The sequence below is a fragment of the Danio aesculapii genome, chromosome 20 (genome assembly GCF_903798145.1).
Source record: "Danio aesculapii chromosome 20, fDanAes4.1, whole genome shotgun sequence".
Lineage (NCBI taxonomy): Eukaryota > Metazoa > Chordata > Actinopteri > Cypriniformes > Danionidae > Danio > Danio aesculapii.
In genome coordinates this window covers 53,837,573-53,865,072 of record NC_079454.1, presented here as the reverse complement: position 1 = coordinate 53,865,072, position 27,500 = coordinate 53,837,573, and the positions used below count along the sequence as shown (strand labels likewise).

At 37.8% G+C, this 27,500-nt stretch overlaps 1 protein-coding gene across 1 annotated transcript in view; it reads right to left on the bottom strand.

Moving 5' to 3' along the window:
- fig4a (FIG4 phosphoinositide 5-phosphatase a) overlaps positions 1-27,500 on the bottom strand; it is a 112,542-nt gene that overhangs the window by 51,173 nt on the left and 33,869 nt on the right. Inside the window, exons 6-10 of the mRNA XM_056480646.1 lie at positions 20,960-21,010; positions 17,994-18,136; positions 17,048-17,176; positions 9,372-9,472; positions 5,162-5,324 (exon numbers count right to left, since the gene is read on the bottom strand). Of these exons, the coding sequence (XP_056336621.1) occupies positions 5,162-5,324; positions 9,372-9,472; positions 17,048-17,176; positions 17,994-18,136; positions 20,960-21,010 (587 nt within the window). The remainder of the gene's footprint in view (positions 1-5,161; positions 5,325-9,371; positions 9,473-17,047; positions 17,177-17,993; positions 18,137-20,959; positions 21,011-27,500) is intronic.

Here is a 27,500-nt window from a genome sequence, read left to right as displayed (position 1 = left end):
GATTTACTTTTGAGATCTTATGTGTGCCGTATTTAGGCCTGTCATGATATCTATTTTGTCATATGATATATATATTATACCAAAAATTTATTGTGTTAAATGACTTTATACGACTTCATTAAGACAATAAAATGACAATAATGCCAGAATGACAATATAAGATCATCACAATGCAAGTACACTGACACATCATATTTCATTCTTCAGAATATTTCATTAAGGTGTAGTCATTTTAACAGTTTAATAATGAGGCATTGGAATCAGAATGTGAAAACGCACATCCTAAATAAATAATAATAAATGTTAAAAAAAAAGGTAAAGAGTAATAGAGGTTGTGATATCTGCGACCAGATCTATTTTCAGCTGTCAGACACCCACATGATGGCTATATACTAATGTATAGCAAATACTAGAGTGTTTCTTTAAACACACTGACACCTCCAATAGAGATAGAGATGTTGCACAATCAGCTGAAATGTTGCTAGAATTGGGTTTTTTGTGTGGGCAATATACACTCACTGGCCACTTTATTAGGTACACCTTACTAGTACCAGGTTGGACCCCCTTTTACCTTCAGAACTGCCTTAATCCTTCATGGCGTAGATTCAACAAGCTACTGGAAATATTCCTCAGAGATTTTGCTCCATATTGACATGATAGCATCACACAGTTGCTGCAGATTTGTCGGCTGCACATCCATGATGCCAATCTTCTGTTCCACCACATCCCAAAGGTGCTCTATTGGATTGAGCTCTGGAGACTGTGGAGGCCATTTGAGTGCAGTGAACTCATTGTCATGTTCAAGAAACCAGTCTGAGATGCTTCACACTTTATGACATGGCGCATTATCCTGCTGGAAGTAGCCATCAGAAGATGGAGACACTGTGGTCATAAAGGGATGGACATGGTCAGCAACAATACTCAGGTAGGCTGTGGTGTTGACACCATGCTCAATTGGTACTAATGGACCCAAAGTGTGCCAAGAGAATCTCCCCCACACCATTACACCACCACCACCAGCTTGAACTGCTGATACAAGGCAGGATGGATCCATGCTTTCATGTTGTTGAGGCCAAATTCTGACCCGACCATCATCAGACCAGGCAACGTTTCTCCAATCTTCTATTGTCTAATTTTGGTGAGCCTGTGTGAATTGTAGCCTCAGTTTCCTGTTCTTAGCCGAAAATCCCAGTAGATCAGCAGTTTCTGAAATACTCAGAGCAGCCCGTCTGGCACCAACAACCATGCCACGTTCAAAGTCACTTAAATCCCCCTTTTTTCTCCATTCTGATTCTCACTTTGAACTGCAGCAGATCGTCTTGATCATGTCTACACACCTAAATGCATTGAGTTGCTGCCATGTGATTCTCTGATTTGCATTAACCAGCAGTTGGACAGGTGTACCTAATAAAGTGGCCGGTAAAAGTATACTGCATCACCAAAAATGATTGAGGTCATGTCCATGTGTTGTGCGATAAGTTCATATATTGATTATTGTGACAGGCCTACCTGTGTTTCCATACTAACATGCCATGAACCAGTAAAGACCAACCAATATTCAACTCTATGTGGGTCATAAGTCTGCCAGAGACTAAATGTCCAGTTATAAACATCAATACACTTCAGCAAGTAGGTTATGAGAACCAGGCTCTCCCGCACACACACAAAAAACTCCCTTTTATTCATTAACGCCACACAAAGCATATTCAAAGTGGCGTAATCAAACATTGGTGCTCTGAAAAGTCCTTCAGCGGGTCAGACAAAGCTAGCAGAGATGCATGTTAGCGATGAAAGAGAAAAACTGTGTCTCATCATCATCTCCGAGCATTGTACACAATCAATGACAGCGGACCCAGACCGGAGCCTTGTGCAACACTTTTTTGTTTTGTTTTGTTTAGCAGCAAATCGATATGTGTGTTAGCTTTGTGCGAGTGCAGATTTAAACCAGTTTGAGCTGACCTAATTACACACAGCATTCTTCACAAATCCTCATTTTCTTCTGACACAAGGACATTGCATCAGGTGAATTGCGTAACGTATTGGAAAGCGCGGAAGACGACGAGTCTGGAAATGAAGAAAATCACATATAATTTATCATAACGATGAGCCTCGGGACACATCCGTCGGTTATTTTTGACATCATTTACGGGGAAAAAAATGGTTGCAGTGAAACAGATTTCAGATCGAGAGCGACGTGCTGTTTGCCATTTATTTATGTGTGCAACTGTGGACTAAATGATTCAGTTGTTCATTCATTTTCTTTCGGCTTAGTCACTTTATGAACCAGGGGTCGCCACAGTGGAATGAACCACCAACCATTCCAGCATAGGTTTTACACCGCGGATGCCCTTCCAGCTGCAACCCAGTACTAGGAAACACCCATACACACTCATTCACACACACACTCATACACTACAGCCAGTTTAGTTCATCAATTCCCCTATAGCGCATGTGTTTGGACTGTGGGTGAAACCGGAGCACCCAGAGGAAACCCACACCAACACGGGGAGAACATGCAAATTCCACACAGAAATGACAACTGACCCAGCAAAGACGCAAACAAGCAACCTTCTTGCTGTGAGGCCACAGTGCTAACCACTGAGCCACCGTGACGCCCCTAGACTGAAATAGTAATATTTAATTCTGATTATTATTTTAGGAATGCACATTTATAATTGTGATTATAATCAAGTCTTCCCAAGAGGTTTGCTCATTCATGCTGGAATTACAGAAGTTTGGAGATAAAAAAGGTCAAAAGTAAAATATAAATAATCATATGTAAACACTTTTCAACAGTAAAATGAACAATGAGGTCAAATATTATTGAGACAAAATATTAAGAGTTATGAGCAACATGACAAAGTCAATTGTGGCATAAAACCTATCTCAGACATATAGACAGACAGACAAACACACTCAGATACTCTCACACACACTCAGATACTCTCACACACTCACTCAGATACTCTCACACACACTCAGATACTCTCACACACACTCAGATACTCTCACACACACTCAGATACTCACACACACACACTCAGATACACACAACATAACATAAAAATGAAACAAAAAAGTAAATAAATACAAAATGAAAAAAATTAAATAATAAAAAACAACATATTTTATATATGCCAGTGATGGATGGATGGATATTTAATGTCATGTCAGCATCAGAGGCTATTTTCGTGGAAAGAACATTTTTTTGTTTAAATATGCAATTAAAAACAATAAACAATACAAGTGTCTATTTATATAAAGTATTTGATTTCTTAGTTTATGATGGACGGACGGACAAACAAAGACGGAAGGAAGGATAAACAAAGACAGACAGACAGACAGACAGACAGATAAATAAATAGACAGACAGACAGACAGACAGACAGACAGACAGATAGATAGATAGATAGATAGATAGATAGATAGATAGACAGACAGATGGGCAGACAGACGGACGGACGGACAGACGGACTGACAGACAGACGGACGGACAAACAGATAGAGAGACGGACAGGCAGACGGACGGACAGACAGATGGATGGACAGACAGATGGACGGACAGACAGACAGACAAACAAACAGACAGACGGACAGACGGATGGACGGACGGACAGACAGACGAACGGACGGACGGACAAACAGATAGAGAGACGGACAGGCAGACGGACGGACAGACAGACGGACAGACAGACGGACAGACAGACGGATGGACAGACGGATGGACAGACAGATGAACGGACGGACAGACGGACGGACAAACAGATAGAGAGACGGACAGGCAGACGGACAGACAGATGGACAGACAGACAGACAGACGGACAGACAGACGGACAGACAGATAGATGGATAGACGGACAGACAGATAGATGGACAGCCGGACAGACAGATAGACGGATAGACAGACAGACAGATAGATGGGCAGACAGACAGATGGACAGACAGACAGACGGACAGACGGACGGACGGACAGACAAACAGACGGACAGATAGATAGATGGATAGACAGACGGACAGACAGACAAACAGACGGATAGACAGATGGACAGATAGACAGACAGACAGGTGGACAGACAGATGGACAGATAGACAGACAGACAGGTGGACAGACAGATGGACAGATAGACAGACAGACAGACAGGTGGACAGACAGATGGACAGATAGACAGACAGACAGATGGACAGATAGACAGACAGACAGGTGGACAGACAGATGGACAGATGGACAGACAGACAGATAGATGGGCAGACAGACAGATGGACAGACAGACAGACGGACGGACGGACGGACAGACAAACAGACGGACGGACAGACGGACAGATAGATAGATGGATAGACAGACAAACAGACGGATAGACAGATGGACAGATAGACAGACAGACAGGTGGACAGACAGACGGACAGACAGACAGACGGACAGACAGACAGACAGACAGACAGACAGACAGACAGACATATAATGTTTAAATGTATTCAACAGAAAAGCACGGAGCTTAAGGTTAACTGTAACTTCAACTGTATTAAAATTCAAAATATAATTGCAAAAAATAATAATTGATATAATTATTGATTGATTGAAATATTAATTGATAAGCTTTTGTAAAGCTTCTCTGGAATGATCATTATTGTGAAAACATGATTGTTTTGCATAGTTTTGCATTTTTTTTTTTCTAATAAACCTGCGCATTTACAGATCGTGTGTGCTCAAATTTCAATTCAATGCACAGTATGATATGCAGTGAAATGCTGACACACCGGTGACCTTAAAAACAACAACAACAACAACAACAACAACAACAACAAAAATAATAATAATCTAAAAAATAGAAGTTATGCAATGGAAAACAAAAGCAAACTATTTGAAGACTATGGAACAGAGTATGTGGTAGTAGAAAACAAAAGTATACAAATATAAAAGAGCTCATTTGTACATCAGAAAGATAGAAGTGTTCCTAACAAAGTGAATAAAGCGATGAAGGAGTGTATCCTATACTGTAGGTGGTTTGTCAAGCCCACTCACCTGTATGGAGTACACTGGAACTACACACTTTATGTCGAGGGTGTGTTCAAATGTGCATAATGACCAAGAGTGTCCAGTGGGTGTGCAAAGTGCATGCATGTGCAGATGTGCAGTGTGTCCATAAAATGTGCATCTCTTACAGCGTATGGGTGGTTTGGGCATCATGGTGGAGATGTCCTGGGACCAGTGTAGAGGAACCGAACCCCGAACCTGAACACAGGAGGAGAAACTGCCAGCGCTCAGAGACATGACGGAGGCGTCGTGGATGATCTGCTCCGTCTCCACCTCATTCGCCACATCGCCCTGAAAAACACACACACAAATACAGCTGAGGTCTAAATCATTCACCCTCCACATATCATGTTTGGTCTTATATAAAGCTTTTGGGACACTATTTTAAAAACTAGATCTGTTTTTGGGGGGTATATCCATGTCCCCTTGCCCACTGAGTGCCATTTTTGGGATTTCTCTCATATCATATAATCTTACAAAGATACAATCTGATTACATAGCTTTTATCATGCTCCAGGCCAAACCACTAATATAAATACTTCCAACTTGAACACAGTGGATGCCCTCTTCTTCCTAAAGTTGGAAAAAAATTTGACTTTCTAGAGCAGTGTTTCCCAACCATGTTCCCGGAGGCACACCAACAGCACATATTTTGGATATCTCCCTAATCTGACCCATTCATTTCAGCGTTTGGAGTCTCTTCTGATGTTCTGATGAGTAGATTCAGGTGTGTTTGATTAGAGAGGTTGAAACTGTGTACAGTTGGCGTGCCTTTAGGAACAGTGTTGGGAAACACTGATTTAGGAGTTCATCTAACCAGTTTAAGAAACTTCGGGAGCCATTTTGGAAATATATCCAAGAACATGTTTTATTGTCTGATATAGACCGAGTCCTTGTTCAAGCACATTGATTATTTTCCCTTTCCTAAGTTTAAAGTAGTGTGTATTGTGTTATACACTGTACAAGTTAGTTAATGTTAAGCCACATTTATTTATGGTCAAAACTTCTATAAGCTCCTTGCTTAAGACTGATGTTTAAATGAAAATTTAATCAGGTGTTTGGCAACATTTCTCTTGCCAAGTTTAACTCTACCACAGCTAATCAAGCTCATGATGTCCCTGCAAAGCTAATTTGGTGTACTTGACAATGGTTTACATTTCATCTTAATACGTGTGCATCATATTACCATTTTAAGAAATATGAACATTCCTGCCTCAGTTTACGTCAAAAAACCTATGCAAATCACTACACTTCTGAACAAAGAACTATAAACATGCCTCAAGGAAGTTTAACTTCGGATTGGTCAACTTGGCCCTGAAGAATGGGTAGAAACCATCCTTATAAAAGCTTGTGCCTAAGGCCACCACCCGAGAGAAACCCCAGAAATGGGAAACCTCAGGCCAGAAGAAACCTAAGGCCAGGGAGGAACGTACAGGAAGAAGCCCCAGACCAGAGAAAAACTTGAACCCAACAAGGAGAATCCCAGAGGACTCCAGGGAGCAGGCGGGGACACAGACAAAATGGGTTAAATCGCACAGCTCAGACATTCCCATCTCTGATACATTTCTTTCTGCCTTTTCCGCTGAGAGTCTAGTTAAGTTTGGTGCGCCGCAAAACCAGTAGTCAAACACGACTAGCCTTTTTGCCGCTTTCAAAACTTGAAACGACCGACTCCACCCCACTCCAAGCCTCACGAGGACAAAGAACAACCAGCAAGCCACGTGCTCAACAGAGGGAGTTTCGTCACATTACACAAGGAACACAAGTAACACTTCCATCTGAACTGGTGTAAACTAAATGCAACCCTAAAGAGACTATAGAAGGGTTACATTGATTACTTATGATTCGCTTGGTTTGATCTAACAAAATCTGAGGTTTTTCATCATCACATTCTCTCAACCTCTTAATTTACTTCCTTTACTCCTCTCTACACTTGTATGAATGTGTGTTTGTGTTAGGTGTTAGTTTCTGTTCGATTAGTCAATAAAGTGTCATTTAGTAGAAGGAAAGGTGCCTGTGCATATTTATGAATCTAATGTCTTGAACTTCGCTTTTGCTACCCTGCTTAAACATAAATAGTTTTTTTTATGTTGATAGCAATAGCTGTAATTAAAGCAAACTGTCCGTTCGAATGATCGCTGGGCGATTCATTTGTTCGGATTTAAAGAGTTGATTCTTTTGAAGTTGTTCGGATCCCTTTGAGCTAATTCGCTACATTACTGTAAATTTAAACTTAAAATAATAATAATTACTATTCGCCCTCCTGTGATTTTTTTTTCCAAGTATTTCCCAAACTATCTTTAACAGATTCAGGAATTTCTCACAGTATTTCCTCTAATATTTTTTCTTCTGGAGAAAGTCTTATTTGTTTTATTTCGGCTGGAATAAAAGCAGTTTTTAATTGTTTTAAAGCCATTTTAAGGTCAATATTATTAGCCCCCATTAAGCAATATTAGTTTTGGATTGTCTCCAGAACAAACCACTGTTATACAATGACTTGCCTAATTACCCTAACTCTACCCTAATTAACCTAGTTAAGCCTTTAAATGTGACTTTAAGCTGAATACTAGTGTTTTGAAGAATATCTAGTCGAATATTATGTGTATGGCAAAGATAAAAGGAATTTCAGTAAAGCCATCTCAAGCGCTTCCTATGAACTGTCATGCCATTATAAAAATCGCCATGTTTAACATCTGATTTCTTTATGGATCAATAATCTTCACTGCCTGATTAAGATACGATATAAAGTAGGTCTCAGAACGACTCAAACCTGTTTAGGCCTAAAAGTGGCAGAAAAATCAAAGCATCTGAACCAAATTATATTCCAAATTTGAAGTTGACATCTCAAAAAATGAGCTTTCAGTAAGATTTAGTTTGTCTGCAGTACCAGACATGACCACCGGGTGACATTCTGTTTACATTGGTGGCCATTCAAGAACGCGCCCTATGTTTAGAGGCATATCAACTGTATTATTTCATACTTTTCACAATATTTGTAAAGTAGACAGTCGTATGTGAAATTTGATGGTATTTTATTTGAATTTTGCCTCTAAAAGACATCTAAAACAATGTTTACAAGTGGATTGCTGTAGCAAAGTAATGCATGTGACACATTAATAAATACATTATTTTGTGACACATTAATAAATAACTGCAGCTCAGTAATATCCATCATAAAACACTGACCAGATATAGACACTAGACATTGTAAGCTCTCAAATGATATATAGTATGTCATGATTGGTTAATGTTTACACTACAATAGTGTGGTTTATAATAAAACCATATTACTCTCGGACTGGACTGGCATACTCAAGAACTGGCTGTGTAAAAGTCAAGTACACTTGCATTAGAACATCACAAGGAAGACCTGCTTTTTTGGCTGCGCATAGATAGTATATTCTGTGATGCACCTTCGAAATCATGTACCTAATACGTGCATCCCATGGTAGATCAGAGGATATTTGCACACCCAGCAATTTAAAAGGTGGAAGATCTACTAATTGCTTGTCCTAAGACAACAGGAAAGGGAGGGAAGGGAATGTTGACTTCTCTTCTGGCACATATGACCATATCCACAGCCTTAGCTCCATTTATTGTCAGGTAAATTTCTCTCCCCGATCAACAATGAAATCCAAGACCTTTTGAGTAAGCCCAGGGGAAGATCTCATACAGTACTGTTCAAATTACACTGCACTAATTCATCTCGAGTTGCACATACCCACTGTATATATATATATGTATATATATATATATATATATATATATATATATATATATATATATATATATATATATATATATATATATATATATATATATACACACACACATGTATAATAATGTTCATATCTATCTGCATACCTCTGATTATTAATAGCATAGTTATTAATAGGATATTCATCTATTGTAAATCTCTGATCATAGTTAATACAACCTGTATATAATGTTCATAGTACATCCATCTGTAAATATCATCATAGCTTATAGTTATATCCTGCACTCCTGCTGGTTAGACCTGCATTTCATTGCCTTGTACTTGTGTACTGACAATAAAGTTGAATCTAATCTAACTTGATACACAATATATGTATTATTAGATAATTATTAATTATATAAGTAGTCTATATATGGATTATAAAATGTGTAAATTTGTCAATTTGGCATTTTAAAGCATGGTCACTATAATCAAGCATCACCGCAGTGAAACACTGATTAAAAAAAGGCTGTGTGAAGCTTTAACAGCCGAGAGCTTTAGAGCAAACCAACATGACATAATGACAAGCTGAACACACACAGATAAACACACACGCATGTGCACCTCACAGAGACACACACCTCACAGTTTGCTCCGCGTTTCAGGAATCGAGTCCCGGCAAATCTGCTGGAGCGTCGGGCGATGAGCGTCACGTAAACCGGCCGACCGTAGATTAATAACTCTGAAGATCAGAGAGTTAAAGAAAAAACAACAACACACACCAGAAAAACTACAACTAATACACAAAAAACTACAACACACACAAGAAAAACTACAACTAATACACAAAAAACAACAACACACACAAGAAAAACTACAACTAATACACAAAAAACTACAACACACACAAGAAAAACTACAACTAATACACAAAAAACAACAACACACACAAGAAAAACTACAACACACACAAGAAAAACTACAACTAATACACAAAAAACTACAACACACACAAGAAAAACTACAACTAATACACAAAAACTACAACACACACAAGAAAAACTACAACTAATACACAAAAACAACAACACACACAAGAAAAACTACAACTAATACACAAAAACTACAACACACACAAGAAAAACTACAACTAATACACAAAAAACAACAACACACACAAGAAAAACTACAACACACACAAGAAAAACTACAACACACACAAGAAAAACTACAACTAATACACAAAAAACTACAACACACACAAGAAAAACTACAACTAATACACAAAAACTACAACACACACAAGAAAAACTACAACTAATACACAAAAAACAACAACACACACAAGAAAAACAACAACACACACAAGAAAAACTACAACACACACAAGAAAAACTACAACTAATACACAAAAAACTACAACACACACAAGAAAAACTACAACTAATACACAAAAACTACAACACACACAAGAAAAACTACAACTAATACACAAAAAACAACAACACACACAAGAAAAACAACAACACACACAAGAAAAACTACAACACACACAAGAAAAACTACAACTAATACACAAAAAACTACAACACACAAGAAAAACTACAACTAATACACAAAAAACTACAACACACAAGAAAAACTACAACTAATACACAAAAAACTACAACACACAAGAAAAACTCGACTAATACACAAAAACTACAACACACACAAGAAAAACTACAACTAATACACAAAAACTACAACACACACAAGAAAAACTACAACTAATACACAAAAAATACAACACACACAAGAAAAACTACAACTAATACACAAAAAACAACAACACACACAAGAAAAACTACAACTAATACACAAAAAACAACAACATACACAAGAAAAACTACAACTAATACACAAAAACTACAACACACACGAGAAAAACTACAACTAATACACAAAAAACAACAACACACACAAGAAAAACTACAACTAATACACAAAAAACAACAACACACACAAGAAAAACTACAACTAATACACAAAAAACAACAACACACACAAGAAAAACTACAACTAATACACAAAAAACAACAACATACACAAGAAAAACTACAACTAATACACAAAAACTACAACACACACGAGAAAAACTACAACTAATACACAAAAAACAACAACACACACAAGAAAACCAACAACAAACACACATGACAACATAAGACGTATGTCAGAAAATAAAATAATATAACAAATTAAATAGAAAAAATTATCAAATCAAATACTGAAATGATAAAATAAAATAAAGAAAAAGAAATGTAATAAAATTTAAATAATATAACAACATAAATAAATGTAAAAATAAAACATTTACTTACTCCCATGGCGGTTTATATCGAAGTTGATATTTAGCCGCATCATGTTGGGATTTTGTAACATCTGATTTTAACAGGGTGGGTTGTTAGCCCAATGCTCAACCCCCAACCTGCAGGACCAGGACATACACACTACAGACAATTTAGCTTACCCAATTGACCTAAAGCGCATGTGTTTGGACTTGCGGGGGAAACCCACAGGGAGAACATTCAAATAAACGTAAAAAATGAACAAAATAAAATGAGTAAAAAAATGTAAATAACATGAAAATAAACTATAAAACCTTAAAATAATTTTTTAAATTTACAAATTAAAAAAGGAAAAATAAAATAATATTTTATTATATTTATAATATTTATTATTATAAACTAAATCATTACATTATAAAACTAGATTAAATTAAATGAAAATAAAATATAATATCAATAAAAGAAAAAAATCTAATAAAATATTTAAAAAATAAAGGAGACAAATATAATCAAATTAAAATAATATAGCAGCATCAATACATGTAAACATGAACATCCAAATGATAAAAAAGAAAAAAAGAAATAATGTAAAAAATAAACAAATAACAAAATAAAATGAAAATGAAATATAATGTAAATAATAATAATAATAAAATAAAAAGGAAAAAAAATATCTAAAAAACATTTAAACTATAAAACTGAATTAAATTAAATGAAAATAAAATAACGACATAAAAAGAAAATAAAACATTTAAATGATAAAATAAAATGAAAAGAAAAACAAAACAAATAAATAAAAATAATAACAACAAATACACGTAAAAAATAAACAAAATAAAATGAGAAAAATTTTTTAAATAAAATAAAAATGGGATATAATAACAACCAAAGCATTTAATAAAATAAAAAGGAAAAATTAATAAAATAAAACACTTAAATTATAAAACTAAATGAAATAAAAATAAAACAACAAAAAAATCTAATAAAACATGTAAATGATAAAATAAAAAAAAGAAAAATGTACACAAAAATATAAAAATTATAAAAATTAAATAAAAAAAGGAATTAAAATAAAATGTATCTCAAATTTAAAAAGTAAAATATTTGCAGGAGGATTCACAATAATGAAATGACTTAAAATGAAATTAGGTTTTTAATTCATTTTGCACAAGGGTGTATACTAAACTAAACCACTATTTGCATAACAGTACACAACAAAGAAATGTTAATTAAAATAAATATAATAAAGCTAATGTGGCACGGTGACTCTAGGGCACAAGTTTAAGTGCCGGCTGGGTCAGTTGGTGTTTCTGTGTGGAGTTTGCATGTTCTCCCCGTGTTGGTGTGGGTTTCCTCCGGGTGCTCCGGTTTCCCCCACAGTCCAAACACATGCGGTACAGGAGAATTGATGTGTGTATGTGTGTGAGAATGAGTGTGTATAGGTGTTTCCCAGTACTGGGTTGCAGCTGGAAGGGCATCCACTGCGTAAAACATATACTGGAATAGTTGATGGTTCACTCCGCTGTGGAAACCCCTAATAAGGGACTAAGCCGAAGGAAAATGAATGAATGAATGAGTGAACAAAGCTAGTATTGACTAACTTGGGGAAGACTACAATTGAGTAAACTGTGGAATATTTTATTTGTCAGGATTCTCAGATGAATAGAAAGAGCAGCATTTATCTGAAATACAGTATTATATCTATATTATAAATGTCTTTACTGCCATTTTTGATTAGTTTAATAGAGCCCTGCTGAATGGATGCATTAAATCTTCTTAAATAATAACCCTACTGACCCGAACTCAATTACTGCTAATAATATCTCAAGTGTTTGTGTGCCTGTAAATGCTGGAGAAATGAACGTCAGCGTCTTCATCTGAACTCATTCACCTCTCAGCACCAGCATTCCCACAACCCAGAGTCTCAGTGCACTGTCTACAAAATACATGCATTTCTTCTGTGATTCTGTTAGTATTTTTAATTTAGTTTAGTTTAGTATGTACTCTTGTGGAAAATAAATGCATGTCATTTGTGATTGCTACAACTGGCTAAAAATATCATCCCAGATGAGCCCCCATATATAACAACCGGCTCTAAATTGTAACATAAGAGAGACGATGCAGAGCAGATCATGCATAAAGAGAAATTTTTTAATAACAAAATACATAAGTAACCCATATGTGCTGTTGGGGATGTTTTCATCCACTCTGGGGTGATTCTGTGTCTTGATTTGGCCATAACTTACTTTCTGTTTCAGCTAGCAGAATGATTATTGGTGAGAAATCTTAATCTTAAAATCGTAATTTTTAAAGAACCCAGCAATACGCTCTGGGCAAATTTACTACCCTTTGGTTATGTTCAAGGTGAAAACATCCACTGAATTAAACTGCTGTAAAATGCATCAGATTAATATTTGTATTTTTTATTTTTTTGCATAAATCTGTTAATCAACCTCAGTCCTGATCAAAACTTATAAATTGTTTAGGAAATGACAGGATTTTAACTCTTTAATCGCTAAATTCACAAACGATGTCTCTGATTTGGTGGAAAAACACACAAAATGACGTGTTTTCGATGTAAAAAGTATCTGTGGACTGGAGTTTAACCTTTTATCACAGTCTTGGACATGTGAAACAACATTGCCTTTGATGCATTGTTATTGATCGATTTTCTCCCTAATTTATAGTTGGTGCTGTTTTTGGCCTATTGACTTCCATTATAACAGGGGTCTCAAACTTAATTTACCTGGCAGCCGCTGAAGGCCGAGTCCGGGTGAGGCTGGGCTGCATCAGGTTTTCCACAAGAAATTAATGATGTTATTAATTATTAATTTCTAATTTGTTTACTTTTTCATCTTATTTTGTGTTAAAAAAAAATAAAGAGATTTGAGAAGATTGAATTTAACACGAAATAAGATAAAAAAAATAAACAAATTAAAAATGTAAAATAAATCAATGAGTAATAAATAAATAAATAGTAAATATAATTGTAATCTAAAATAATAATTAGATGTACTGTTATCAGCTGTGTGTATATACAAATGATGTTTAACAGATTCAGGAAATGTTCACAGTATGTCTGATAGTATTTTTTCTTCTGGAGAAAGTCTTAATTGTTTTATTTCGGCTAGAATAAAAGCAGTTTTTAATTTTTTAAACCCCATTTTAAGGTCAATATTATTAGCCCCTTTAGGCTATTTTTTTTTTTTTGATAGTCTCCAGAACAAACCATCATTATACAATAACTTGCCTAATTACCCTAACTTCACCCTAATTACCCTAGTTAAGCCTTTAAATGTCACTTTAAGCTGTATAGCAGTGTCTTGAAGAATATCTAGTCTAATATTATTTACTGTCATCATGACAAAGAGAAAATAAATCAGTTATTAGAGATGAGTTATTAACACTATTATGATTAGAAATGTGTTGAAGAAAATCTGCTCTCTATTAAAACGAAATTGGGGGAAAAATAAACAGGAGGGCTAATAATTCTGACTTCAACTGTATGTAATGTTTATTCTGTGAGGCAATGAAAATGCAATGCAAGTAGCGCGATGCAAATGACCCACAAATAACGGTGTGACCCTATAATTGGTCCGGGTAACCGGGGACTCTTATTGCCGATGGACAGGTGTCGATGTGTGACTGCAGACGATTACATAAGGCGGCGTGGTGAGAACTGGTTGTTGCTAGATCGGATATGTTTGTGGCCGGAAGTCAACGAGAATTATTTATATTATTTATGAAATTTCAGATTTATTGTATTTTATTAACATCTACCCCCACCCCAACCCTAAACCCAACCGTCACAGTACTGTAAAAATATGAGTTATTGTTATACAGTGTCATAAAAAAATGCTGCTTTATTAATATGCATATCGCACTTCCGTCAGGCCGCGAATCCGATCTAGACTTTACCAGATCAGACCACGTATCCAATCTAGACTTCACCCATTTTTTGTGACCTTAGAGCAGGGGTGTATAAAGTTGGATCCAAGATGGCTGACTTCAAAATGGCCCATCTTGAAAAGTTTGCCCCCTCACATATACTAATGTGCCACAAACAGGACGTAAATATCACCAATCATTCCCATTTTATTGAGATGTATCCATATAAATGGCCCACCCTGTACATTAATCTACGCATAATGTCCCACTGGGCAGCAACTGCAGTGAATGAAGTGTGCTGGGACGGATGTCCTCGTGTGTCCAATAGAAATGAGGCAGCCAGCAGGCACGGAAGAAAACACTGCTGTATCTTTCACTCATTGAGAAATGTTTGTCTGCCTGGATCACGCTGATGTCCCGCCCCCGAGAGCCATATACCCCACTGTGATAGGTGGGTTCATTCAGCTCCGCAAACAGCGCTGTTAAGTGCCATACATATCAAACTCCCGAACCGCACTGACACTAATCTTTCAAATTAAGACGCAAACTATCGTCCCGCAGGCCACGAGTTTGAGAGCCCTGCATTATAAGCACATTTTTAGATAAAGCCATGACAGCATATAATCATGCATTCTTGATTGTTGCTGGTTTTCCCTATTGGGATTGCTAACTATTTTAACCTTGGTTGGCACCATTAACCCTTTAGATGAGCCTGTGCAAAAAAAAAGCTTAGTTTCCGGATTTTATATGGAGTATAACAGCAAATTAAAGAGTGTGTATGTGTGTCTGTGAGTGTGTGAGAGTGACCTTTGTGCACTTGCCTTGATGTGTCTGAGAAAATCAAAATAAGCATTTCAGCTCTCAGAACTGGCGACGTGGTGGCGCAGTAAGTAGTGCTATCACCTCACAGCAAGAAGGTCACTGGTTCGAGCCTCGGCTGGGTCAGTTGGCGTTTCTGTGTGGAGTTTGCATGTTCTCCCTGTGTTCAAAAAACTCTGGTTTCCCCCACAGTCCAAAGACATGCGGTACAGGTGAATTGGGTGGGCTAATTTGTCCGTAGTGTATGAGTGTGAATGAGTGTGTGTGGATGTTTCCCAGAGATGGGTTGGGGCTGGAAGGGCATGTGCTGTGTAAAAACGTGCTGGATAAATTGGCGGTTCATTCTGCTGTGCCGACGCCGGATTAATAAAGGGACTGAGCTGAAAAGAAAATGAATAAATAAATGAGCTCTCAGGACTACATGGAGTAAACAAAAACAAAGACTGTGTATTTCTGCACCATCAAATGTGGTTATAATGGGGCAAAAACAGCCACCAACAGTAAATTAGAGAGAAAAAGAAATGAAAATCTAACAATACATCAAAGCTAATGTTGTCACTAGTCGTTCACATGTAAAAAACTGCAATTAAACATTGTATACTTTATATTATACATCATTTTGTGTGTGTTTTTCACCAAATCAGTGACATGATTTATGAATTTTCCAATTAAAGACTTAAAATCCTGCAACATTCTAAACTATTTAGCAGCAGTTTGATCAGGACTGAGGTTAACTAACAGATTTATGCAAAACAATTGAAAAATATATTAATCAGATGCATCTTTACAGCAGTTTAATTCAGTGGGTGTTTCATCCCGAACATAACTAAAGGGGAGTACATTTGAACAGTGCACAAGGGTTAACAAAGGATATTTAAAGCAACCGAAGTCAGTATAAATGGAAGTCAGTGGTGAGGAGCGTGTGCATGGGGGTGAACTGAGCTTATGAGCCAAACAAAATAAAATAATCAAAATGACAGGCTAATCCAGTTCCCTTCTCATGTCAAATATGGGGCTCTTTATAGACGGAAATTAATGGGTCTCGTGAGATGACCCACCTACAAATCAGCAACCATGCAGGCTCTGCAAATCACAAAACAGATCCAAAGCAAACAGATCCAACGTGGGACCAAAATAAACGCATTTTAGGTGTGAGGAACTGACTTGATTTGACTTTACTCCTCAAGTCATTCTGCATAAAGATGGAGATTTCTTTCTCTTCAAAATTCTGTGCATAAATATAAAGTTATGTCTAACAGAGTCTGAATGTAAGAGGATACTGGATTGGCCGCAGAATCCATGAATGATGTAGAGCAGCCAATCAGGATGCACGATTTCCTTGACCTTCTCCAGCAGACTGAGGTTCCAGACGTATTTAGAGTAGGGCTCATGACTCAGACCATGGACAACTGAAAAACACACACACACGCACGCACACACGCACACACGCGCACACGCGCACACACAAACACACACAGACACACACAGACACACACAGACACACACAGACACACACAGACACACACACACACACACGCAGACAAACATGCCCACAGATACAGAAAGGTGAACACACAAACGTAAACAAACAAGCATGCAAAAAAACAAAAACATGCATACATGGAAATGTAAACATACACGCACCCACACAATCATACATGCACACGCAAACACACACAAAAATAAACATGCATGCATGCACGCGCACACACACACACACACACACGCATGCACACATGGAAACAAACACACAAATGTACACAAAAGCATGCACAAAAGCAGCGCACATACAGACATGCACATATAGAAATGTAAACATGCACGCACACACACACACAGGCATGTACATACAGAAACGTAAACACACACACATACACATGCACACACACAAACAAATTATTATTATTTTTTTACTCTTTATTATTAATATTATTTTATTATTATTACTATCATCATCATCATTATTATTATTATTATTATTATTATCATCATCATTATTATAATAATAATATTAATTATTATTATTTACTTTTATTATCATTAATATTATTGTTACTATTATTATTATTTACTTATTTATTTAATTATTATTATTATTTTATTATAGTTTTCTATTATTATCATTATTTATTTATTTTTATTATTATTATTTTTATTATAATAATTTTTTTTATTATCATTATTAAAGCATCAACTGAATAAATATGATGTGAATGTTGTGATTGCCTTGAGTGGGCAGTCCCTCCTCCTCGAAGATATCAAAAGTGTCCTGCCGGCTGGCGGCGCCGCTCTCAGACTCCACACACACACTCCAACTCTGCAGCAACGTCAGGTTATACTGCAGCGAGTGGCTCACGTCATAACTGTAGCTGAACATGACAGGTCAAAGGTCACACAGAGGTCACACACAGAGAGAGATACAGACCCACATACAGAGACACACACATACACACACACATAACAGACAGACAGACACTCAGACACACATGGCATAAAACAAACAAACATACACACACTCTCCCACTCTCACTCTCTCTCTGTCTCCTCATTACAGTGCAGCAGAGTGAGCGTTGCCAGGTGATAACGGCATGTTGCTCAGAGATAAAGATGAACACACTGAATGTTCAGGCACACACACAAAGCTTCAACTGAGAACAGTAGACACACATACACTATCTGACAGTAGTTTTGTCGCCAATTCAAGTTTTAGGAACAGCAAATAATAACTGGACTTCTAGTTGATGATTTGGTATCAGAAGTGTCTTATATGAAAGGTAAAGGCCTCTAGATGACGCTTATTTGAGCACAATATAATCTGATCATGTCTTGATGTTGACTGATTTGATTAGGACAGTAAGCTCTGACTCTGCTTAGACTAAAGTCTGCTCACTGAACCTTCAATAATGTCCAGTATAGAATATGTGCTCATGCTGCAGTGGAAACAGAATGAATATTGTGTCTGACTCCATCATGAGCTTGGAGGACTGCATCCATACATCTCTGACATGACTCAAATCACTGATTAATAAAGTCATCTGGAATGGTGAAGAAAGCCTTCTTGCAGGACTCCCAGAGTTCATCAAGAGTCTTTGTGTTCATCTTCAACGCCTCCTCCATCTTACACCAGACGTGCTCAATAATGTTCATGTCTGGTGACTGGGCTGGCCAATCCTGGAGCACCTTGACCTTCTTAGCTTTCAGGATTTTTGATGTGGAGGCTGAAGTATGAGGAGCGCTATCCTGCTGGAGAATTTGCCCTCTCCTGTGGTTTGTAATGTAATGGGCAGCACAAATGTCTTGATACCTCAGGCTGTTGATGTTCAGAGCCCCTTGTTTTTCTCGATTCCGCGATCGTTGAATCCAAGGCAAAAATCAACAAAAAATCTCAAATTTTTGTGATCCTGCAAAATTCATAATTAAACGCAAAATAATAGCAAATAATGTAAATAATCTCATAAAATTTCCAATTCTAAACCACATAATCAAATTCAATTTATCTCACTTGGTAATTAATTGTTTTACATGACGTATAGACGTTGCATACGCAGTGCATTTGATGTATTTAAGATCGTACTCACACTATGTACAGTTGCCTTGAACCGGGCCGAAGCACGCTTGTTCCCCCTCCCGTCTCCCCCGGCAGCCCGCGCTCACATTACATTTGGGCCTGGGCTCGCTTGCATCATCGATGATGCGCTGTTCAGTAAGCGCTCTCGCTCGGCACAGTGGACATTTCTTTATATCGTTTTAGTCGTTTGATATGCAGCGACACACAGTCAAATATTTCAGCCGAACAGATCCGCCGCTTTTGACCTCATAAACAATCATAAAGCCCTCGTGCTGCAGGAGTTAGGAGGTTTGCTGAAGGTGCAGCTGTGGTGCAGTGAGGGGTTTGCGTCTTTAATAATCTACGACATTTTGTGTTAATTAAACATTAAGAATGATTAATAAATCCATATTAAACAGTCACGTAAAAGTCACGTCTCGTCTTCAGTCTCGGGCTCAGGCGCACTTTGCACTCACACTACATGTGTACCACGCCAAAGCCCAAGTGAACCGCGCTCTGGCACACCTCTTGCAACCGGGCCAGGGCTGGCCAAGTGATCCGGTGCCTGAGCCCAATTCAGAGCAATGACACTTCTCAAACAATCCGGAAAACTGGTCCTGGTCACGGTTCAGATAGCATAGTGTGAGTACGCCCTGAGTGTCTTTCTCAAAAATGATGTCTCGCCTGCGCCCTCACAATCATTACATTAAGTTGCATGAAAGTGGCGGGAATTGTTTTGCAGCTTGTGCAGTGAGCAGACGTGGATGAAGCACGAGTGATTTACATGTGATGTCAACGCAAAGATGGGATTAGACATCCTGTGGCGCGAACTGGGCGTGTGATGCGCTTCAGACTTTAGCAAAATAAAGTGTGAGCAAACATCTAACAAATGGAGCAGTGGAACAGACAGAACAGCAAGCAGCTTATATTGATGAAGATGGTTCAAGGATGACGACCGCTAGACGAGACCGAATTGAAGGACATTATTTGTGCTTTACATCAATTTTGGGCTGGTGTTGTGATCTGCGTAAAATCGATAAACGTTTTCGTTTAACTCTTTCCCTGCAGTTAACGAGAGAAAACGCTTACGGCAATCTGTGTTATAGGTGTATTACGGTAGGGGAAGCCCTAACACATGTCCTGACCTGATGTCAGATGCTCCAAGGAGTTATTGATCTTGTCTTGACTTGATCTTGTCCAGATTGCACACCTAACATAGCAGGCTACCTAATACGGTAAATAATATATATAAAAATCACACAAAAAAATTGTGAAAAACTAGGTAGGCCGGATGTTGCCATCCACTCTGCAGATCTCTCACACGCCCCCATACTGAATGGAACCCCAAACCATGATTTCCCCTTCACCAAACTTGACTGATTTCTGTTGAATCTTGCTCTATGCAGGTTCCAGTAGGTCTTCTGCAGTATTGGTGATGATTGAGATGCAGATCAACAGATGATTCAGCAGAGAAATCCACCTTCTGACACTTTTACACATGATCATCTAATTCAGTTATTATGTGTTGCTCTTACTACTGAGATCCACCACAAGACTACTGTCAGGTTGTGTAGACAGACAGCCAAACTTGGTCTCATACAGTACATACACACACAGACATGTACTTCAGCACAAGACTACCTACCTGAAGTAGAAATTACTGGACAGATCCACGTTCTGGAATATTCTGACGTATCTGTGCACAAACACAAACACTCAGCATTACTGATCTAAACATAAAGACTCTCTCCTGTGGCGTATACACTATTCATTATTTATAAAGTGATAAAGGTTGCATTTATGTGATGGTAAAACTCTATTAAAACTTAAATATTATAACAATTTAAATAATAGCTTCCTACATGGCGTTTACTAAAATTCACGTATCACTCATTTCACAAAGTCACTTATTTCTGGGATGTAGATCTGTATTTTCAGCATCATTACTCCAGTCTTCAGTGCTCATGATCCTTTAGAAATCAGTGTGAGATGAGGATTTGATGATCAAGAAACATCTATGACTAATATTAATGCTGAAAACCACTGTGCTGCTTCGTTTCATTTCATTATTCAAATTAATTTTTTTCCTTCCCTCATAAAATCAGACTTTGACACTCTCACTCCAACATAAAACAACTGTTATTAATATATATATATATATATTTTAAATATTATATTTTTGTTAATATTTTGGCAGCGCAGTGGCTCAGTAGTAAGCACTGTGGCTTCACAGCAAGAAGGTCTCTGGTTCGAGCCCCCAGTTGGTGTTTCTGTATGGAGTTTGCATGTTCTCCTCGTGTTGGTGTGGGTTTCCTCCAAGTGCTCCAAACACATGCGCTATAGGGGAATTGATGAACTAAACTGCCCATAGTGTATGAGTGTGTGTGTGTGTGTGTGTGAATGAGCGTGTATGGGTGTTTTTCTGTGTAAAATATATGCTGGAATAGTTGGCAGTTCATTCCGCTGTGGCGACCCCTGATAAATAAGGGACTAAGCCGAAGGAAAATAAGTGAACGTTAATATTTTGAAGTAGAATTTTTCAATAATTTTCCTAAAATTCTAAAGAGATTATTTTGTATTATTTTGTTTATCAATATCTTTAAAAAAAGAAGAAAATATTGAAATATTGTTTATGTTTATTACAAATCACTGACGACAAACTGGATTTTAAAATGGACTTTTTCATTAGTTTTAATAAACACTAAATGAGAGTTGTTTTTATTGTCCATTTTCTTTAACGTTGGTTAATATTAACAAAATATAACAAAAAATTAATGTAAAATAAAATTCATTTTTAAAACAAGTCACTGCCTGCTTTTTGCATTTTTATTACAGCCCCAAATTGTTAAATAAACGACTGTATTATTATTATTATTATTATCATCATAAAATATCATATATAAAAAATATAAGAAAAATTGTAATTTTATTAAAATTTAATTTAACTATTCATTTTCTTTCAGTTTAGTCCCTTATTTATTAGGGGTCGCCACAGCGGAATGAATCGCCAACTATTCCGGCATATGTTTTACACAGCAGATGCAACCCAGTACAGTGAAAAACCCATACACACTCATTTACACACACACTTACACACTACGGCCAGTTTTGGACAATGAAGAAAATCACATATAATTTATCATAACGATGAGCCTCGGGACACATCCGTTGGTTATTTTTGACATCATTTACGGGGAAAAAAAATGGTTGCAGTGAAACAGATTTCAGATCGAGAGCGACGTGCTGTTTGCTATTTATTTATGTGTGCAACTGTGGACTAAATTATTCAGTTGTTCATTCATTTTCTGTCGGCTTAGTCACTTATGAACCAGGGGTCGCCACAGTGGAATGAACCACCAACCATTCCAGCATATGTTTTACATTGGGGATGCCCTTCCAGCTGCAACCCAGTACTAGGAAACACCCATACACACTCATTCACACACACTCATACACTACAGCCAGTTTAGTTAATCAATTCCCCAATAGAGCATGTGTTTGGACTGTGGGGGAAACCCACACCAACATAGGGAGAACATGCAAACTCCACACAGAAACACCAACTGACCCAGCTGAGGCTCCAAGCAGCGACTTTCATGCTGTGAGGTGACAGCGCAAACCACTGAGCCACTGTGCCGCCACTTTAATTTAGTTTTTCATATGCCAAAGTGTTAGTGCACCACAACTTACCACCAGGTTACAGTGTTACAAACCTATTTTTGTTTAATAAAACAACAGAAGGCTTCAAACTCAAGGAATCATTGTGTGAAGTTGAAGGAAAAGTGCTGTTTTTACACACAGAGACGTAATGGCCGCCTCACGTTATGAGTGAACAATAACAGGCTGTACTGCAGACAGAACTGCGTGTTACTGTAAATACATCAGCAGTGACGAATAACAGACCACACACACACACACACACACACACACACACACACACACACACACACACACACACATAGAGATGTGTCAAATGCATTTCTAGAGCAAAGTGACCGACACAGCGGGACAGACACATGTGCGAGGACACACACACACACAAACACGCACACACAGTCTGAAACCAGCATACTGACTATTACTACAGTGCAAAGCAAAACTGTTATTTCTGTGCATGTAATATTGAGCTTCACCTATCGATGCACTGACCTCAATTTAACCTTCATTTTTTTGTTTTGATTTTTTACAAGAGCAAAATTCAAGACACAATTTATACAATAATTTATCATGTTTATAATGTTTTTGCATGACTTAAAACTTATTATCTCTTTATTTCTAAAGATGTTTTGTGATTAAAATATTAATTTAATAAATATATTATGCGTTTAATAAATCAGTTTTGTTCAAACGCACCAAAACATGACCTACAGTGGGGGAAAGTAGTATTGAACACGTCGCCATTTTTCTCAGAAAGCATATCTCTAAAGGTGCTGTTGACTTAAAATGTTTACCAGATGTTGATAACAACCAAAGAAATCCATATAGGTAAAGAAAACAAAACTAATTAATTTACAAATGAAGTTCTGCATAATAAAATGAAAAAGCATTGAACACATGAAGAAAGGGAGGTGTATTTGGGCAGTGAAAGCCCAGACAGGAGCTGAAATCTCTCAGTAGTTCTTCAGCAACCCTCTGCCCTTCCTCAGTGTAAATGAATATCAGCTGCTTCAGTCCAACATCTACATTAGCAGGAGGATGAAGATTAGATTAGATTCAACTTTATTGTCACAAACTGATGTGGGTCCAGTGTGGATGGCAGAGAGTCTTTCAGATGTGCCAGGACCAACCGCTCGAAGCACTTCATGATGATGGGTGTGAGTGCTACAGGGCGGTAGTCATTCAGGCATGTTGGGCTGGAGTGTTTGGGCACCGGCACAATAGAGGTGGATTTAAAGCATGTTGGCACAGCTGCTATGTTAAGCGACAGGTTGAAAATGTCTGTGAATACATTTGAAGATGAAACCAGGGTGGACATTTCAGCGAGACAATGATCCAAAACACAGCCAAGGAGACTCGCAGATGCTTTCAGAGAAAGAAAATCAAGCTGTGGAATGGCCCAGCCAATCACCTGACTTCAATCTAATAGAGAATACAGAATAACGCTCAGATTTGATAGACGAGACCCACAGAATCATCAAGATTTTGACACTCTGTTTTAATCTTCGAGTTTTATATGAGAATTGTGTCCTCAATCAGGTGGAAAGGATTGTAAAAGATCCAACTCATTTTTTGTTTCCTCATTACGAACTGCTTCCCTCTGGTAGAAGATATAGAGTCCCAAAGTGTAGGTTAAACCGTTATAAGAAATCCTTTGTAACTGTATCAGTGGGTTTATTTAATAAGAGTCTGTCTTAATAACCATTATAAATTTTGTAACTGTTGTATTTTGTATTGTTTTTATTGCTTGTTTTTAGTGAATGTCTGCAGCAATATGGCGATGCCCATAACAAAATTCCCTGTCAAGGACAATAAAGTTTTACTACTACTACTCTGTTCAAGTCTGTGAGAACCTCACACCTGAGCAATGCATGAGACTTCATTCTCCATATGAGAGGTGTGTATAAGCTGCAGCACCAATGAAACCTTTTATATCAAGTGTTAAACACGTTTTCCTTTCTCCTTCTGTCTCTTTATTACACATAACAGTTTTTTTTCAGATTTGTTTTGTTTTATTTTTGTATTGTTTGGGTTTTTACCAAAATCTGCTTTAATTCCATGTCAACAGCTCCGTTAGAGATATTATTCCCAGACATAAAAAGACATAACAATGTGTTCAATACTTATTTCCCCCTAGGGATGCACTGATACCTTTTTTTGGAACCGATCCAATCTCGACACCAATATTCTGTGTATATCTGTATACCGATACAGATACCGATACAGATGCGATCCCGATACTGTGTTTTTCTTTTGTTTATTTGTTTGTTATTTTCTAAGCATAACACAGTTTCTATAGTTGATGCTTGCTGTAAACTAGGCTACATTATTTGAGCATTCGTTATGACATTGATCTGTTGTGGTCCAGCTTATGTTTCCTTTTTTAATATTAAGATTTTTCTTTGAAATCTGTAATAGTCCACCACTATTGACCCTAATTGTTGGTAAAATAATCAGCCATTTAGCAAAGCCTGATACTTTCCTGCAGGTTTTGATGCAGACTAAACTAAACTGTCTGAGGCCAGTTTTACTTAATAATCCCTCACCAAATCTTGCCGTGATGAGACGGAGAAGGTCTGCTTATATGCTTCAGCACCAAAACACAAACTGCTCTGTTAAATAAAATATTAATATAAATAAAATGACAGTGAAATATTTACAGTTTCACTTTCTGTTAATGACAATTCATATTGCGCCCGTCCGTTTGACTTTTTTTAAAGAGCCCATATTTTGGGTTTTTGAAAATGCCCTTCCATATAGTGTGTCACACAGCTCTAAGTGAAGTGAAATATCCAGCTAAGGCTTAAATCTGTAAGTGTACAGTGTTTAAAACTATTGATTCATCTATAAAAGAGTCGACTCATAGTGCTTCAAACGAGTCGTCTTGATAACGAGTCATTAGGTGTTTCGCGATGACGCGGCTACGAAACACAAGTAGTTGCACGCGCAAACCCGGGAGATTTGAAACCTGCGGCTCCGCCCACTAACAGAAAAAAAGTCTCACACACACACACAGAGAGAGACACCGGTCGAATGAAGTCACGCTGTGCAGATGGATATTTAGACAGTCTAATCAAAGATGAAACCTCAGCATTATAGCCCAGCCTTGAGCAGATCGAGTGCTTCTGGAAACTACATGCTTACAAAGAAGACTTCATCGGTTTGTTAAAGGGGGTTAATCGCGGATATAACTGAGGACGCGGGTGGTGAGGGAGGTGTCGCCGCCGCACCTTCTCTATTCTGGACGCGCCGGCCCTGTGTCTGTGTGTGTGTGTGTGTGAAGAGCAGACTGTGACGGGCTAGGAGATCTCCTCGCCAGTTCTTAGACTTTTTGCTCAATAAAATAGTTAGTCGTCAGTATCTTCTAGTCCATCGTCTGTGTTTACATTCACCCACTGGCAGCCAAAATCCACTATGAAGCGTGTGTGCACTGTGACTACTTTTATATTGTTGATTAGCAGCTGGGCATTTCACTCTGTCTCGCCCTGAAGCCTGTCAGTGTCGTCGACCAATCGCAGCAGGCTGTCATCGGTCCAATCAGCGCTGATTAGCTTCGCGCTGAGGAGGGGTTTGGGAACAAATGAATCGCTGAACGATTCATATGAGAGTCGATGGGATAATTAGGTAAAAATAAATGCAGATTATAAGACCATGACAGTGTTTTTTGACCTTGCATGCATATTAGACTGTTGTTGGAGACCCTTACAACCTAAATATGACCCTATTTCATGTATAATATGGGCTCTTTAATTTAATCCACTAGACTACTTTGACCACAATGAGCCAGGCTTTACAAACTATTCCCAGCACTTTAAGTATTGACCATGGAAGAACAAACTCAGCCGGAAGGATGAGAGAACAGAAACTCATTGTGAGAATAATCTTACGAAGCGGAGCACGCCGTGTCTGTGCAGCCGGCATCACTGCACAGCGCGCAGCCCTCCGGTATCTGCACACACTTTCTAAACTGAGCAGCAAAAAGTGAATAAATCAGTGCGCTGAGGATCTGTCCTCTGTGATACTGAGCCTTTTCTAATTTTAAGCTTCAGGTAGGCCTAGTTTGTGTGTGAAGAGCAGGTAATAACCCTCTCTACTCCAGTGTTGTGAATGTGATCTGCTGGTCTAACAGACAGCTCAACATGATTTAGAAACAGCAGTGAACTCCTTATTGCAGGTCAAAATGAACCCATTTAATGCTTGTTACATATCGAGTAACTTTATTTTGACAATGCTGGTGTGTATCGTTCCTGTGTGTGTTGTATCCTCTATTATCTGTCTCTTTCTCTCTCTCCACATGAGCGGAGATCAGGTGCAGCTGTGAGAGGGGCGGCGCCAATTATAAAAGCACGCTGTTGGCGCTGTTCATCGAGTTCTCTTCCCGTTTCCCCTCGCTGTTGTGTGTGTGTGTGTGTGTGTGAGCAGATTGCTCTAAGTTCTCTGTGTGGCAGTGATATCTTTCTGTCTGAAACCTTTTTCCAAAGTAATCTGGTGAGATACTCCGTTAAATACGGTAATAGGATGGTAACTTG